Source organism: Protopterus annectens, chromosome 9.part0 (genome assembly GCF_019279795.1).
Source record: "Protopterus annectens isolate FY-2018-M chromosome 9.part0, PAN1.0, whole genome shotgun sequence".
Lineage (NCBI taxonomy): Eukaryota > Metazoa > Chordata > Ceratodontiformes > Protopteridae > Protopterus > Protopterus annectens.
The window spans coordinates 691,804,889-691,823,052 of NC_056743.1; the positions used below are offsets into that span (position 1 = coordinate 691,804,889).

At 37.8% G+C, this 18,164-nt stretch overlaps 1 protein-coding gene across 2 annotated transcripts in view; it reads right to left on the reverse strand.

The window, feature by feature from the left end:
• Positions 1–18,164, reverse strand: part of LOC122811456 (ABC-type oligopeptide transporter ABCB9-like) — a 272,428-nt gene that overhangs the window by 32,544 nt on the left and 221,720 nt on the right. For both annotated transcript variants that reach the window (XM_044083308.1, XM_044083309.1), the window contains exon 10: positions 11,376–11,535. In XM_044083308.1, coding sequence (XP_043939243.1) covers positions 11,376–11,535 — 160 coding nt within the window. The remainder of the gene's footprint in view (positions 1–11,375; positions 11,536–18,164) is intronic.

The following is an 18,164-nucleotide window of genomic DNA, read 5'->3' on the forward strand; positions in this document are numbered from 1 at the left end:
ATGCAGTACAATCACATATCCCCCTGCCTGATGAGGTACCAGTGGATGCACTGGTTGGTAGACTGAATTAGGGCAGGCTCCACAAACAGCTCTGCTCCATGGCCTTCAGGACATGGAGACTGTGTGAAGCTCTGACTGTCTGATGTGGAACCCATCTCCTAGTGGGGCCATTGCCTCTGAATCACAGAACTGCCAAGGTAAGCTCCCATCCCCCCTAATGAAGGACCTATGTCAGGTTCATCTGCAAGAATTGCAGGAAAACTTGATGACGGGTGGATTTAGTGAACAGTCTGAAACAAGGAGAAGATCTGTGACTATGCGGTGGCTTTGAAACCAGTGAATGTTTTTAGTCCACTGTGATATTTTACAGTCCCCTGAAACATCAGCAGCCTCAGCTGTGCAAAAGACATAATTTACACATTAACAAACGAAAAGTACTTATATTGAGTTTATATAAAAAAAAATAACAAGAATTATAACATCTTTCTCATGAACACCTTCCACATACCTCTAATCTCATTCTCAAATGCCAATTCCACGTCTAGCTACAACCTACCTCAATTCCATAGGCACTCTCACCTCACCTACACCCTACCCTTAGATAAGAAGATGAGACCTCTAACCCATCAACAGAGTAAATATATATCCAAACCTGATGACCCTACCTTAAAAGACGGTGATGTTCACCCCAACCCTGGCCCCATATACCCTTCTCCTCAAGCATCTAGACCTATCTCCAATAACACTCTCCTGATAGGGCATCTTAACATACGTAGTGTAAACAACAAAGTTCCCTATCTACATGCCCTCCTAGACACTCACTGCTTTGACATTCTCTGTCTCTCTGAAACCTGGCTTAAGCCAGCCACTAAAGACACTGAGGTTATACCCCAAGGCTACAATATATTAAGGCTAGACCGTACTAAACGAAAGGGTGGTAGAGTAGCAATTCTGTTTAAGAATCATCTTAACATCTCCACCCTCCCAGCCTGTCCAACCCAGGATAGTAAAGTGGAAGCTACTATTACTAAACTCCAACTAAATGCAAAGAAAGCCCTTTACATCATCTGCATGTATATACCACCTGGAAACAATATACCCATAGTAGAAGACTTTCTTAGTTGGGTTTCAAACAACTACCCCCAAGAAACTTTAATTCTTGGCGACTTTAATATAGACTGGAATACCATTAATGCTGACAATCCCACCTCTCACATTAACCTAAATGGTTTCACCCAAACCATTACCTCTACTACAAGGCTTAACAAATCAAGCAGGAAACAAACTATTTTAGACTGGATACTCATAAACAAAGTCAACATCACATATAAAGTAGGAACTATGCCTGATGACCTCAGTGATCATTGTTTAACCTACATTACAAGAGAAAAGACTGACATTCTACACCTCCCCAATATAAGAACTATATGTTCCACCAAACATTTTAAAACTGACTTATTTCAAAATGAACTCAGAGCATGTAACTGGAAGCCCTTAAAAACACTGCCACTTAACGAAGCAGTTTCATTCTTCAATTCTACCTTTCTTTCCATTCTGAATAAACATGCTCCTGAGCATACCATTAGAATGAAATCAAACACAGTCCCATGGCTCTCGAGTGATACAAAAAAACTAATCCTCTCTAAAAATAAATGGTTCATAAATAACTATAATAAACTAATAAACTAATAATAATGAACTTCAATGGTTTAGGAGCTATCTCCAAAACAGGCAACAAGCAGTACTATGGGATAATAACCTATCTTCCTTACTACCAGTAAACATAGGTGTTCCACAAGGCTCAATCTTAGGTCCCTTGCTTTTTTCTCTATTTATTAATGACCTACACATGAACATTCCCCAAGCCATCTGCATTCAATATGCCGATGACTCAACTTTAATCTGTGCTGCTAATAATGTTTCCTCCCTCCAGTCCCTAACTCAAACAGTTTTCCATAAAGTTGAAAATTGGTTTATGGAACATTCCCTCCTTCTAAATCCCAAGAAAACAAAACTTCTTCTCTTTTCTCCCACTCTCAAATCTTCCACACCTTTCTTCTCTATCTCCTCTAATAATGCCACCTGTATTAACCCAGACATGACCACTCGCCTATTAGGTATTACTATTGATAACCGTCTTAATTTTGATCACCACAGTGACAACACCATCAAATCAGTTAACAAAAAAATAGGTACTCTTTACAGAATTAAACCCTTTCTTACCCCAGCAGCTAGAAAAACCATTGCCCAAACCCACCTGATCTCCACTCTTTTCTATGCCTCTGCCATATATACTAACTTATCAAAAAATAACATTACCAAACTCTCTTCCTGTTACAACAGTATAACTAGATTCATTACGGCTACGCCCTTCAGAACTCACCACTGTCTCAACCTCAGGCAACTTGATTGGTTAGAACTTAATAGCCTCCTACTCTATCAACAACTAACTATCATTCATAAGTCCCTTTACTACCCAGATGCTACCCCTAGCCTGACAAAACTGATTACCCCTTATAAAAACCTAGCCACACTCCGATCTGCTAATAAACTACTAGTAGCCTCGACTAAATCTTACAATAAAGCTGGTGACTCATTATTTTCAAATTCTGTCGGAAAAATCTGGAACCAACTCCCTCAAGAAATAACTAACCTACACTCCACATCCATTTTTAAAAAAACATATCAAAGAGCACCTAAAAACCCACTGGCTATGTCCCTGTGCTAATCCTGACTGAAAACACTTCCCCCTTCCTCCTAACTTCACTCACTCTCCCCTGATTGTTGCCTCTAAATGCCACACTTACTGATACCAGCTACTTCCTTATTTTGAATCCTCTATAAATTTTACCTATTCTTTCTTTCTTCTTCATATTATGCCATTTGGGGGCTTCCTAATCTGCTCTTTTTATTACTCTTACTTTCTATCCTGCATACCTGAAATCTCTGTTTTTAACCAGCTGTTTCATTTATATTTGTTAATTATGGTCTTGGGTTGGCTAGTCTGTTTTTGTTTTTCTTTTTTCCTCTTTTAGTCTTACTCATGCTTACCATTGTACCATTCTGTATTTTTGCTTGCTATTGTCTCTTTTTTTTGATTGTTAATGGTTGCTTACTGCTTGTATCTTGGAGCTTTTCTCCCCGGGCCTCTACTGAAAACGGATATATGTCCAGCTAGACTAGCCCGGTCAACAAATGTAAAATAAATAAAATAAATAAAATAAAGTTCGGGCCAAATGGAGATGCCACAGAATCAGCTCTGATTTTCTTCACTTTCGCCAACTTAGAAACCTTACCAAAAAAGCTATTATCAATGACAAAAGAAAGTTCTACTGTGAACTTCAAGAAACACATTCCAATAAACCCAAACAATTCTGGTCCTCTATCAATAGACTCCTATCCCCAGGAACAGCCAAAACTCCCTCCCCACTAAATGCTGACCCAGACACCCCTTACCAAACTGCAAATGCTTTTAACTCTTTCTTCACTGAAACTATTCAATCTCTTGCTAAACAACTGAACACTAATGACTTCTATCCTCTAAACAATCTAGTAGACTCTTCTTATAACTTCTCTCTACAACCTATCTCTACCTCTTTCATCTATAGACTTATTTTTAAACTGAAACCCTGTACTCCCTCTGCTGACAACCTCCCTTCCCTTTTTCTGCAAAAAGCAGCCAAAGAAATTGCATACCCAATAGCTATACTCATAAATAGGACCATCCAAGAGGGAACCATCCCTGATATCTGGAAAGTCTCTCATATTATCCCACTACACAAAGGCGGTAACTGTATTGACTACTCCAACTTTAGACCAATTGCCCTTCTCTCACCTTTAGCAAAGATTATGGAGAAATGTATTCATCAGCAACTTGTACAGTATCTCTCTTTACACAACATTATAGCTAACTGTCAACATGGCTTTAGACCCCACCATAGCACCACTACTGCTCTCCTTTCCTTTATAGATACCATTAACAACAATCGCAACAATAATCTTTTCCCTTCTGCTTTATTCATTGACCTCTCAAAAGCATTTGACAAGGTTAACCACTCTGCCTTAATTAACATCCTTAAATCCCTCTCATTTGACACTCTTACCATCGAATGGTTTAGTTCTTATCTCAACAACAGACAACAAGCCGTTCTCTGGGACAACCATATCTCCTCCTTACTGCCCATTTCTATCGGAGTTCCTCAGGGCTCTATTCTTGGTCCACTTCTCTTTTCCCTCTACATCAATGATCTCCACTCTGTAATTCCTCGAGCCACCTGTATTCAATATGCAGACGACTCCACTATTATTTGTTCAGCATCCTCCTCCTCTGATCTAATCTCACAAACCCAAAATATCTTTAACACTGTAGAAACATGGTTTACTAGACGATATCTTCTCCTTAATGCTAAAAAAACCAAACTTCTTCTCTTCACCCCCACTATTCGTACCCCCCCCCATTTAATTTCACCATCTTGTCAAACAATAACACTGTCATCTCTCCAGACTCTACAACTAAACTGCTAGGAATAACCATTGATAACAATCTCTCTTTTGATCAACACATCAACAACACTATCAAATCAGTAAATAGAAAGATAGGATCCTTATACCGTATTAAACCATTCCTCACCCCATCAGCTAGAGCTACTATTGCCCACTCCCATCTTTTATCTACTCTCTTCTATGCCTCTCCTATCTTCACTAACCTCAAGAAAACTAACCTAAACAAACTAGCAGCTTGGTATAATAACATTGCCCGCTTCGCCACTGGTAACCCTTTCAGAACCCATCACTGCCTTAACCTGAAACTCTTAGGCTGGCTAGAACTACAAAACTATATTATAATCTCACAACTTACTATTGCCCACAAAATGCTATACCAACCTGAGAACACCCCTATACTATCACAACTTTTACTCCCTTATAATAATCTTACCTCCCTTCGTTCCTCTTGTAAATTCTTGACCAAACCTATAAAGGCTCACAACCTTGCTGGAGACTCTCTATTTAGTAATACTGTAGGCAGAGCTTGGAATTTGCTACCTAGGGATTTAACTCTAATCACATCTCTACCCCTCTTCAAACAAGAAATCAAACTGTACTTCCAAAATCACTGGCTTTGCTCATGTAATACACCAGACTGATTTCTCCCCCCCCCCTTACCTGACCTCTAACCCTACTGGGTACTTATACTTACTATCTACCTTTCTTCCCCCTTCTAATCCTTTTTGCTCTACCTACTTCTCTCCCCTCTCCTATCTCCTCTTACTACCCCCTTTTTTTTCTCTTACTTAACTACTTTCGCCTCCCTTCTTTTTACCTAACACTACTCCTTTTACTTCTCCTCCTACTTGTACTTTTTCCTATTATAGCAGAAGCCTTAAGATACAGCCTGTTAGTATTAAGTAAGATGCTTTGAATCTGATTTAATTCTAGTCATGTCTATTATTGATTATGTGCCTTAATTTTTATTGATCTTATTACCATTTTTTATTATTACCAATTTTTATTCAAATTTTTTTTTTCTTTCCTTGTATTCTATGTGTTTATTATTATCATGTCTGTTTGTTATGTTTTATGTGGAGCTTTTCTCCCCGGGCCTCTGCTGAAAATGGAAATATATCCAGTTAGACTAGCCCGGTCAACAAATGTAAAATAAATAAAATAAAATAAATAAAAATAAACAGTTCATACACATGCACATAGTAAAATTGATTGTATGTTTGATGTTAAAATGGTTGATTATAAAATAACCAAAATCTTGGTAAAGATACAGAATTTTAGAGTATTCATGGGGAAAAGGTTATTGTTTTCTATTTATGCATTGGCTCAACCAATAAAATAAAAATCACATGATATTATTGTAGCCATGAAGCTCAAGATGCTTTTATGATCTCTTGAGCTTTTCTGTAGGCTGGAATGACTCACAGTGGACAGTGTCAAGCTGCATTCCTATGAAGGCAGTTTGCTAAGACAGTTTCAAGGAGAACTACTTCATGGACAACCCTGGGGCTACAGCCATGTAAGTATTCACTCTAGGGTCTCAATAAGGGATTCCTTTGATAGAATCCCTGGGGGTCTAGTCATCCAGTTACAAAACCAGATATAGAGGTGCTTCTCCTGGTTACTATAGCCACCACTTTGGTAAACACTCTGCGTACACAGGAAAGACCAAAAGGCAAACTCTATCATTAAAGAGGTAGATACCCACAGTGATTTTAAGAAACACTGTACATGCAACCCAGTCACTCACCTGATTATTTTAGGATTACAAAAAAAAAGCGAAACACAATTTCTGGCATTAGTCTAAAAGATTAAGAGTTCTTCTACAACCCATACGACATGTTGACTACATGTCTATCTCAACAGATCTATGGAAATAATTTAATTTCTTCCAGGAGATCTTTATGGCTGATAAGAGCTCTAAGACATGATCAGCTGTAACCACATTGGAGAAACAGTAATTTATTATGGTGGCTCTCAAAGCTAGGATAAACGCAGCGAACTGTCCCATGTTCCACAGATAGTCCTAAACAGTAGCTAGGACTGTGACAACTGCTCTTACACAGTAATTTCTTTGGTCAAACTAGATGACTATATGCTACAGTCCATAAGCATGCTTCTAATGCTTGGATTAGCCTGGCTTATAAAAAGAAGAAGAGTTAGTAAAGCACAAAGGGGCTTATAAATATCTATAGTGCAGAATACATACTTCCTCAAGAGGCAGACAGCATGACCTGAGTAGGCTAGCTAAATAAAATTTCCCGTCTAAAAGAAGTCCCCAAGCAAGGCCTGCCTGAGTGTTTCCTTAAGAGATATAGCCTCAACCATGCTATGATGTGCATGCATGGTCCTGAGCCTACAACCATAGATATACCATCACTGCAGTCAAACCTGCATTAAGTCAGCTCTGTTGGCACAAAGAAATAAAGACCAGACTACAGCCCAGGTGACCTTTGTTTGATTAGCTGCTTGGGAAAATGCAGAGGTGCCCAGGGAGGATAGTAGTGAGAGTCCATGGCTGGTTCAATTGTCCTGGGTGGCTGTGGCTCACCACTTGAATGACATCTAGTGAGAACAGTTGGTGTTGCACAACCATGGAGCATGAACCTGTGAGCTTGTGTGGCCATGCTGCACATGCACATAACTGGGCAGTCAGTGTGGTCAGGCATGCACAAAAAGGCAGCATGCATGCAGTTGAGCCTGGGAAGCTACCAAAAGGGATAGGAAGTTCTCCACCTGGAATGGATAGGCCATTTCACAGGACAAGCAACATGATGCACTACCAGCCACCAGACTCTAGCTGCCGGGGAACAGATGGTCCAACTGGATTACCCAAGCAGGAAAGAATGTGTCACAGGGGTCTCATCTGTCCTGGAGATGCCCAGCCCCCACCTCAATAAACAAATGGGATGATGGGTACATGCAGAAGAACCTTAAGGCATGGTCCTGTGGAAAGGTATTATACCACATGGAAGCCCACCTAGAAGATATAAACTGAGTTTTGATCACTTTCTCATTCATCCAAGACACGCAGAGAGAGGAAGGCTTCTCCACTACCTATTATACTAAGGACAACTGAAAAAGGACAGGTATAACAATGAATCGAGGCTCTAAGCCTCAGTTTGATAGGGGAGAAAACTCTTTTACCACCCCCTCCAAATCTTTTTCTCCTTCTCTGTTGGCAAGGTAGCAGACTTCTGTGATATCTGGTACATGTGTTAGACCACAAAGATCACACATGAATTAGCCTAAGGATGCCTGGTCAAGATCATAGTCAAGTCAGCTGAGGTGTTATATAAATCATCCATTGCCACAACAGCAGAGTTCTATTGTTTCTAAACTGCACATGTGCCATCCAAGATAACTATCTCTATGGGGTAATGACTGTAAGCTCCCTGTTGCTCTTTCCCAAACACTGATTTAGTTAGTTTTTGGTGGGAGAGATGTGGGAGTCATCAGCTAGTCCACCGTCTGCTTCACATGCCTCATAACGCATTATCCTTATTTCTCTTGAAGATAATGGCACCCCAGTTCTCGGATTCCTCATAGGATCATAAGAGGAAGGCAGTGTCCCATACCCCCACCAGCCCAGGAAGACAGAAATTCAAGCATGATCACCGTGTGAAGGGTTGAGCCTATAATGGTAAGCCTGCGTTCAGGGGTGCACAAGACAATCACAGCACAGGGAATGTGAGGGGCTGCACAAGTCTTGGTGCCAGCACTGAGCTAGGTTATGAAAAACCTGCAATCCTATAATTGCATGGACAGGTTTCACCAGAATTCAAATATCTGCCTAAAGTGAAATGCCTGAAGAATGACTCCCACTGTACCAAGAGCTCATGTACCTTTACTTGTCAAGAACAGCAGCTCTTTTGCTCTTAAAAGGAGACCATACATACATACATACATACATCCAACAACCCATTAATTTTCCAAATCTATTTTCACTCAGTTCAAGGCTGCAGTGGGTTAATGTCTAGCCAAGCATGTAGTAGGAACAAGGCAGAAGCCAGTTGCAGATAGAACGCCAGTCACATGTACATACATTTTCATACTGCTATTGGCATCCAGGGACAACTTGGTATTACCAACCTACAGCATGTATTTGGAATGTGTAAGAAAACAGCCTACAGAAACCCATGTGAACATGGGAAGAACATGTGAACTCCACAAAGCAGGTATATCAGCTATGAGTCAGTCGAGAGGGTTAAGCAAGCAAGGCAGCAATGCTAACCACTGCATCATCATGCCACCCATTGTCAACATGTATAGCTATTTAAAATTCCTGACATTTGAAACTCCAGTCTGAGTACGTATTCAGTTTTCTTTTCCTGCCTACTATACATTCTGTCCCATAGTACAAATTACTGTGTGAATACCGGATACTTGTTTACCTACCATATATGATTTTCTCACTGTGTCTATTCCTACCTCACTTTTAAAAAGGAAGGGCTCAACATTCAGAAGATTACGCTGGTGAATAAAAATCAGTAACTAAATACTAAATACCTACACAGACTAATTAAAATCCAAGATTTGCCCATAATCCAGGATCTTTATACATCGAGGGGCCCAAAGACAACCACCAAAATACTAAATTACTCAACTCATCCTGCAAACAGTCTGTTTATGAACCTGTCATCAGGTAAAAGATACCACAGTATTTGATGCAGGACAACTAGATTCAAACACAGTTGCTATTCGAAGGTGATCAGACTTCTTAACTCCAACATTAGGTCTGATCATTGACAGGTCAGGATGTTAGGACTTCCCATTCACTGTGAGGTAGTTTATCTATTATTTATTAAGCCCAGCCAACCTTTATAATTTATAGTACTGACCCAGGTGCAATATTTTTTTTTCTTCAGCTGTTACTGCTATGTGCTTTTCACCCTTAATGTGGTACATGATTCATTTGCAATACTATTACTTGAACTTTGCTGCTAGGTGTGTGTTTTTAGTACCTTAACAACTGTGTGTTTCTAGGAATATATATAGGTATGGGTCCTCTTTAAAACATCGACTTACAAATCAGTGAGACGAGAATGTTGAAAATTCACAATGCCAAACTCTCGGAACAGTGCAATTTAACTATGGGAAAGTAACCACTGGGCTACCAAGGTGACCTCTGCCCTGTTCTCCACTGTATAACCACTGGGCTACCAAGGTGACCTCTGCCCTGTTCTCCACTGTAGTGCGATCTCAGAGTTGGTATATTTAGTTAGGGGTGTGTGGGGAGCAAAGGCCCCCATGTTGGTGAGTGTAGTTTGCTTCCATTCATATTGTAGTGATTGATGGCCCAGTTGTTACTTTCCCAGAGTTAAACTGTGAAGTTCCAGGAGTTCAGCATTGCGAACTTTCAACGTTCACCAAATAAAGCATACTGTGAGAGTCAAAGAGCATACAAAAATATTTTATTATCCACAAAGCTTTCGGGTGATAAGCTCTTCTTCAGTTTTGCAACTTGAACCACACAGAATGTGGTTTATTTAGCTACTTGAGAGGCATGCACGTCATTTTATATAGGCAAGTGTAGCAGAAAGTTTAAAGATAGGATAACAGAACACTTGTCAGACGAAAAACTTCTACGAATGCGCTTTGTAAACATCAGTTAGATGAAGGCACACAACATAAGTTTAAGTTTAGGGTTATTCAAGTAATTTACTCTAACAAAAGAGGCGGTGATATTAATAATAAATTAGAGATAGCAGAATATGAGTGGATACTATGTCTTTATGCAGATAAACCTCCAGTACTGAATGCAGCTGTGAGTATTAAACCAATAGTAAAAAGGAGAGAAATGCAGTTATAATATTGGTTTTTAATGCGAGTTTTATTTTTGGAATATGTGACAGAGTTTTTTTTAAAGACTGTACATTGTTTCTTTATTTATATAAATTCTTTTTATATATGTTTCACTTAAAGTGATTATTTGAATAAGTGATTTGATTGATTGGCTGTGTCTTTTCAGGGTATTTAAATGAATGTGTTGATTTTTAGTGTTTGTATTACACTGAAGAAGGGGTTATCACTCGAAAGCTTTGTGGATAATAAAATATTTTTGTATGCTCTTTGACTATCACAGTGTGCTTTTTTTGGTGGACTAATTTGTTTTGCGGTTTACTGTGTTTGCACATTCTCTTTCTCTTCTTTGTAGTTCAACTTTCAATGTTCTCGTCTTGCTGATTTGCAAGTCGACATTCCAGTAAGTCGACGTTTTAAAGTAGACCTGTAGCTATATACTTAAGTGTAGAGTTGATTTATAAGACAGTGGTAGTATTATTATATGTTGTTTTAAATTATGTCTTTCTATGTATGTGATTTCTTTTTTGCTTGTCCCATGATGAGCTGATTGCATGGAATCTCATTTAATCTACAATTGTGCAGCTCTACATGACAATAAAGTTACTTTTGACTATGAGTTTGACTTTAAAAGGAATTTGCACTATACAAATTCTTAGTAGAACCATATTTAAAAGTGTAAGGGAGCCACACAGAATGAATATTTAAGAAAAATGAATGATTAATAATGTAAATAAAAAAGTGCAGTTGAGAGCAACTATTTGTCAAGCCAGAATCTTTTCAAGTAATCACATAATATTAGAAGTTCCATCAGAAGACTACACAATTAATATTAACAGTATATGTAAATTAAATGTAGAATGGCTCATACCAGGACTGATTTTACAAAGGTAATAAACATTTGAATTTGTAACCAAGGTCTTACAATCTGCATAGCTCACATTGGCCAAGAGCTTGTTGTTCTCAATGGTATTATCAAGGTACTATCAGGCTGTAATGCATTGGTACGGTCAGTTATCTCTCAGAAATTGTAGGACTTCCGCATCCAGTCTACATATGAAGGAATGTACCTGTCTCATAGCCTTTCTCCAGACCTTGGATGAAGCTGTGGGCATTGGCTTTCTGGGCTGCTGCAATCACATCATCTATGCTGCAATTACTGAGACCGTATGAAATGTTGTCTTTGATCGATGCAGCAAAAAGAACAGGCTCCTGTTCCACAAGTGCTATCTGTTGGGAACAAAAGACAGACATTATCCACAGAAACAATGCAATATAAATAATATAATAACATGTTTAAATTAAAAGAAGCCAAGAGGCTGTACAAACAAAAACTAAATCAGAATATAGAAGCAAATGTCTGCCTTGCTTAATGGTGTTACTCTATAATTCTGGAATCAGATTTTTTTCAAAGGTACTAATTTTCAATTGGTTCTGTCTGATTATGACTTTATTAATTAAATGACTTATTTCTCCGAATCTGGTTAGAAGAAAAGAAAAATACATGTCTCTGCTACTTATGTTGCAATCTGATTGATATGGCTATACAACTGAGACACAGAAAACGAGTTCTTTCACCATACTGATTATTAGCTATAAGGAAGACACTGAGCAGTTTCAACAAGGCAAAAGATGTTTCAAAAAAAATATTACAATGTTTCCTGTATTATGTTTCACAAATGAGTTGAACATACATTTTGTTTTCTTTTGCTGACAATTTTAATTTATCTACTAATACTATTAAATGTATCTGACTCCTACAGTAACCCCATTTATTTATTTATTTATATTTGTTGACCGGAAGTGTCCGACTGGACGTAGGTCCTTTTCAGCGGAGGCCGGGAGAGAAAAGCTCCACAGTTAAAATAAACAGACAGTAGTTACACTGGATTACATAGCGATTAACAATTTACATAGCAATTACTTACAACATATTTACAGATGAAGAACATAGTACATCAGTAGACATCTAGAATCTTTATCTGTGAAGTACATAACAGACATTAACAAATGTTACAAGAAGAAGTTCCTGCTGTATAATAAGTACTGGCTTATGAGCATCTGAGCTTGCTATAATCAAAGTAGTTAGTGGAGTGGAAAGAAAGGTAGTGGTTGGATGGGGAGGATGATATTAGAGTGGGAGTTGCAAGGGCATAGCCAGCATGTTTTTAGGTGCGCTTTTAGTAAAGTTTTGAAGTGGGTGCATGATGGTACGGAGGTAATTGTGGGTGGAAGGAGTTCCATAATTTGGCTATGGTGCAAGAGAATAGTGCTTCACCAGCAGAGTTATTGGCTTTAGTGATCTGCAAGTGATTTTTGTTGCTGGATCTTAGTGGTCTGGTGGTGCAATAGGGTTGGAGTAAATTAACATGAACAGCAGTCACCATCCAAAGAGTTTGCTAGGCACATAGGCAATGGAATTAGACTGCCAAGCCATTCTTATATCTCAATCACACACACTGCACATACAACTATGGACAATTTGGAGATGCCAACTAAACTACTGCATGTCTTTGAGATGTGTATGGAAACTGGAAAGCCTGAAAAAAATCAAGTGAACACAAGGAGGATAAGCAGCCTCTGCTCAGAAGGAACCAGGCAACACCCCCACCCTCACTGAAACAGTATAATACTTTAAATGCTTGACTTTGATAATCCTATTTAATCATGCACCTTCAGTAAGGAACTACTTTATTTATGTATGTATATATGCATGTATGTATGTATATATTTATTTGAAACAGAGGTCTCTATTTGTTAATAGATAAGGACTGCTGAATTCAATATGTTTGCCATGTTTCAGATTTCCCACACATTTCATAATAAGGAACAGAAGCAAGTTAGTCAGTACATTAAATAACTGGTTTGCCCTTTATTTGTTCACTGCATAGAAAATTATATCACCATTTTGTGCCTGCACCTCAAATGCTCTCCTCACTTTTAGTGCCCTCCAGTTCTGCTCTCTTGTTCCTTTATGAATATTTATTTGAATGCTGCTGTCTACCTGCATTTTATTCTTTATCTTGAATTACTTGAAAGCTTTTATCACATTCAGCCTTTCTCCCTTCCTCAGTAACAGTCACCTTTGCTATTTTCCACATATGATGCCAAATGAGTACAATTATTTGTACATATGCAAAGGCCTATCCAGCCATCAGAGAGCATATCCAATCGTTTATGCACCGAGCCCAGCCCCAGTTTTGAATAAGACACAGTTACGCTTCTTTGAGGCTAGCTTTAGAAAAGGATAATGTAGTGTAGTGCAGAGTTAGATGCATATGAGCCCACAATTGGTCCTAGCAACCAGGAAATGATAGTCAGCTGAAGGAGCAAGTCCTATTTCTAGAGGTCTGATTGGTATGGCACTTTGATGAGATTACTGATGATTGGTCACCTGCTATTTCACAAATGTCTTTGTAGAGTTTTGGTGTAAAAACATGAGAGAAATTTAAAGATCCTCAGTGTGTTGAACTTTGTTGCAGAGCGTACAACTGTAAGTAACATGTTATGCTTGCAACCGCAGTCTGTCTTATAGCTAAAATATCCACTTAATTTTGCGATATGGTGCCGTAATGCTGGTTGTTCTAGTACAAAGTCATAAGCTTTTAATACAGTGCTCCTATCAAATCTGTGCTGTCATCTACACTATAGTCTCTCACTCACCTCAGTGTTAATGGCAAACAGTATAAAGTCAAGGGCAGGATGTGATAGTCATTAAAATATACTAGAAATAAATAATTTCTGAAGATGAGAATAAAGCTTTACTGATGACTATGAATATCTACAATCACATCTACAACCATACTGCTAGGAGACTTCAATATTGATTGGAATGCTTGTAACCTAACAAATCCATCCACCCTTATCAACCTGCATGGATTCCAACAAACCATTAACTCCACAACCAGAACAAACAAGAGCAATAACAAAGATTCCATACTTGACTGGATCCTGATAAACAGTCCCCATCAAAAGTATTCAACAGGTACCCTACCAGATGACCTAAGTGACCACTCTCTCACATACATCATAAGGCATAAAACTCACCTCAAACCACCACCCCTAATTCGTTTATCTCGTAGCAAAAATCACTTTGACCCTCAACTGTTTCAAAATGACCTTAGCCTGGTTAACTGGTCCCCTCTAAAAACTCTCCCAATTGATGACGCTGTTAACCACTTTAATAAAACCTTTCTTACTATATTAGATGAACATGCTCCCATCCGTTCTATTCGCATGAAATATAATACTGCCCGTTGGCTTACAACCTACACAAAACAGCTCATCCTGAATAGGAATAAAGCCTGGTCTCAGTGGAGAACCTCCAAAGACCCCATTAATCACCTTAGCTACAAACAAAAAAGAAACATTACAAAATTAGCTATCATAAAAGACAAAAAGAACTATTACACCCGCTTACAGCAATCCTCCCACCAAAATCCCCACAAATTTTGGAGATCTATTAACACTCTTCTTTCCCCTGGAAAAATCGAAACTCCCAATCCTACTGGTTCCTGTCCTGACTCTCCCTTACAAACAGCTAATGCTTTTAATAACTTCTTTACATCTACTATACTTAACCTAGCCAACCAACAAACCCCCAACCCCTCTTTATTAGGTAGCCCAAATGTCACCCCTCCACTTATGCAGCTAAAACCCATACCTACCTCCTATATTCTAAATTTACTTCTTAAGCTTAAAGCTTCCACCCCCTCAGCTGACAATCTCCCAGCTGAATATCTCCAGCTAGGTGCCAAAGCAATTGCCTACCCAATCTCTATACTAATAAATAGAACCATAACGGAAAGTACCATACCTTCCCTCTGGAAAATCTCACACATCATCCCCCTCTTCAAAGGTGGCGATTCATTTGAATACTCTAACTACCGCCCTATAGCACTGCTATCTCCAATTGCAAAAATAATGGAGAAATGCATCCACAAACAGTTACTAAATCACCTCCTTTCTAACAATCTCCTAGCTAACTGTCAACACGTTTCGTCCTTACCATAGTACCACTACAGCCTTATTATCATTTACTGACTCCATTAATAACAACCGTAATAACAATCTTCTATCATCAGCATTCTTTGTAGACCTGTCTAAAGCCTTTGATATGGTGAATCACCAACTCCTTCTACATCGATTAAAATTGCTTTCTCTTGATAAACCTGCCCTTACTTGGTTCACCTCCTATCTTCATAACAGGAGACAAGCTGTTCTATGGAACAACAATCTCTCTGAACTCCTCCCCACCACTTTAGGGGTCCCTCAAGGCTCCATCCTAGGTCCTCTTTTATTTTCAGTCAATGACTTGCACCTTGCCACACCCATAACCACCTGTATTCAGTATGCTGACGACACCACCATCATTTGCTCTGCCACAAACCAAGCCGACCTTCGTTACCTTACCCAAAAAACATTTACTACTATTGAACAATGGTTCTCCAATCACTGTCTTCTCTTAAACCCCAAGAAAACTAAACTTCTCCTTTTCTTACCCACACACCTGTCTCCCTCTATTAATCTCACAATTACATCTAACAATGGCACCCTTATATCACCTGACCAAACAACCAAACTATTGGGTGTTACCATTGACAACCTACTAAAATTTGATTTTCACATCAACTCCACCATTAAAGCAACTAATAGAAAGCTAGGCTCACTCTATAGAATCAGATCTTTCCTAACCACTGAAGCTAGATCTACCATAGCAAGAACACATATTATCTCCACTTTACTGTATGCTTCCCCTATTTATACTAATCTAGCTAAGCATAACATTAATAAGCTCACAACAACCTACAACAACATTGCTAGATTTTCCACTGCTTCTCCATATAAAACACATCACTGTCTGTACCTCTCCAACCTAGGATGGCTGGAATTACCCCACCTAATTCAGTACTATCAGCTTACAATTGCCCTCAAAGCCCTTTACTACCCTGAAAACATACCCATGCTCTCCACCCTTATAAAACCATACAACAACTTAAAAGCCCTACGCTCTTCCAATAAAATTATGATTAAATATACAATAAAAAGAAGATGCTCCAACTGAAGAATCCAGGTATACGAAAATAAGTTTGAATGCTGAACAAGGAACAAACCTGGAATTCACCACGATAAGGCTAATTTAACCATAAAAACAGCTTTATTGGGTAAGCGCTTTCGCGTATCAAAAGATACGCTTCCTCAGACCATGAAATACAACATTATTATGAACCCTTTTATACAAAACCATTTCATCATCAACAGTGAAACAATCAACGAATAAATCAATTAACTATAAATTTGAATTCCTTAAAGTGGAAACGCCATAAGAGTATTCATTCCTGGGCAAACAGGAAAATTTAAATGTAAACTTTAAACAATTAAATGAGTAAATAGATATAAATATAAACTAAATATCAATTAAATATGAAATATAAAATTCTTTACATTTTTAAACTGTATTCAATATTCTCTTATTCCTATACATGTATTTACATCTAAGTCAATAGATAGGAACTATTTATGTTACATAAAATTCGTCAGGTTTAGAATCTTAATGACTAATATCTAAATCTAACCATATGTAAATAAATATTGATGTTGGATAGACATAGAGAAATTGAGAAATTAATATAGCAAGTTTAGTTAACAATCATTAAATATAAAAACATATAATTTACTAAAAAGTCAATCATGAATACAAGAAAGTGTAGAACATTCCTAACTAAGCAAAACAGATATATAATGTCTAATGAGCCATATCGACATAATGTCAGATATTATATGACAAGTTAAATCTATCATAAAACAATTTTTATTATTAAAAAATTTTATTATTAAAATGAAGACCAGCAAATATAAAATACATAGTGTAACATATGTAATGTAATATAATTAAACTATTCCTATATTACTTGGTGGGGCTATGTATTAATATTTATATTATTTTTATTATTATTATATTCATCTCCGTAATTTAAGATAAGATCTGAGTGTTATATAACTATTAAGGCCTGGTGGAACATGCGCCTTGAGTTTAAAGATCCAATTAAGTTCTGTTTGCTCAAGAAACAACATATAGTCCCCTCTTCTTGTATTCTGTTTAACAATTTGAAGTACTTTAAACACAAAAGAATGACCAGGACAGAGTTTAACATGCATGGCTAGAGCATTCAATTCATTACCACGCTTAATGTCGTAGATGTGGTTGTATATTCTGTCTTTTAATTTTCTCTTGGTCATCCCAATGTAAAAACTAGGGCATGATGTGCAAGTTGCTAGGTAAATTAGGCCTGTAGTATCACATGAGGCATAAAGCTTCGGGGTTAAAGAAAAACCATCTATTACAGGATGTTTAAAGACTTGATTCTGAGAAATGTATTTACAATAATTACAATGATGGCAAGGAAATGTGCCTATCTTAACAGAAGGTCTATTAATATTGGTATTGGCTACTCCTGAATTGGCACATAAGAGCCGTTTCAGGTTTTTATTGCTCCTAAAAGTGAATGAAGGGAACTTTCCTACTATATTTTGTGTCTCTTCATCAATTGTCAGGACATGCCAGTTATTAGTGATAATCCTCTTTATATGATAAATATCATTGGAATATGTAGTTAGAAATCTAACTTTTTCTTTTCTATTTGTGTTTTTGTTACTATAGTTACATACTATGGTTGTACTGTGAGTTGGTTTATGTGTTACTGTATTTCTGTTGGTATTCATATTTTCTAGCATATCTGTTCTAATTTGTCTCACAACAGCTTTGTTATATCCTCTTTCGAGGAAGATGTCTTCCATTTTATCTGCTTCTTCCACTAAATCAGTGTCATTTTTACAAAGTTTGGATATTCTATTAAACT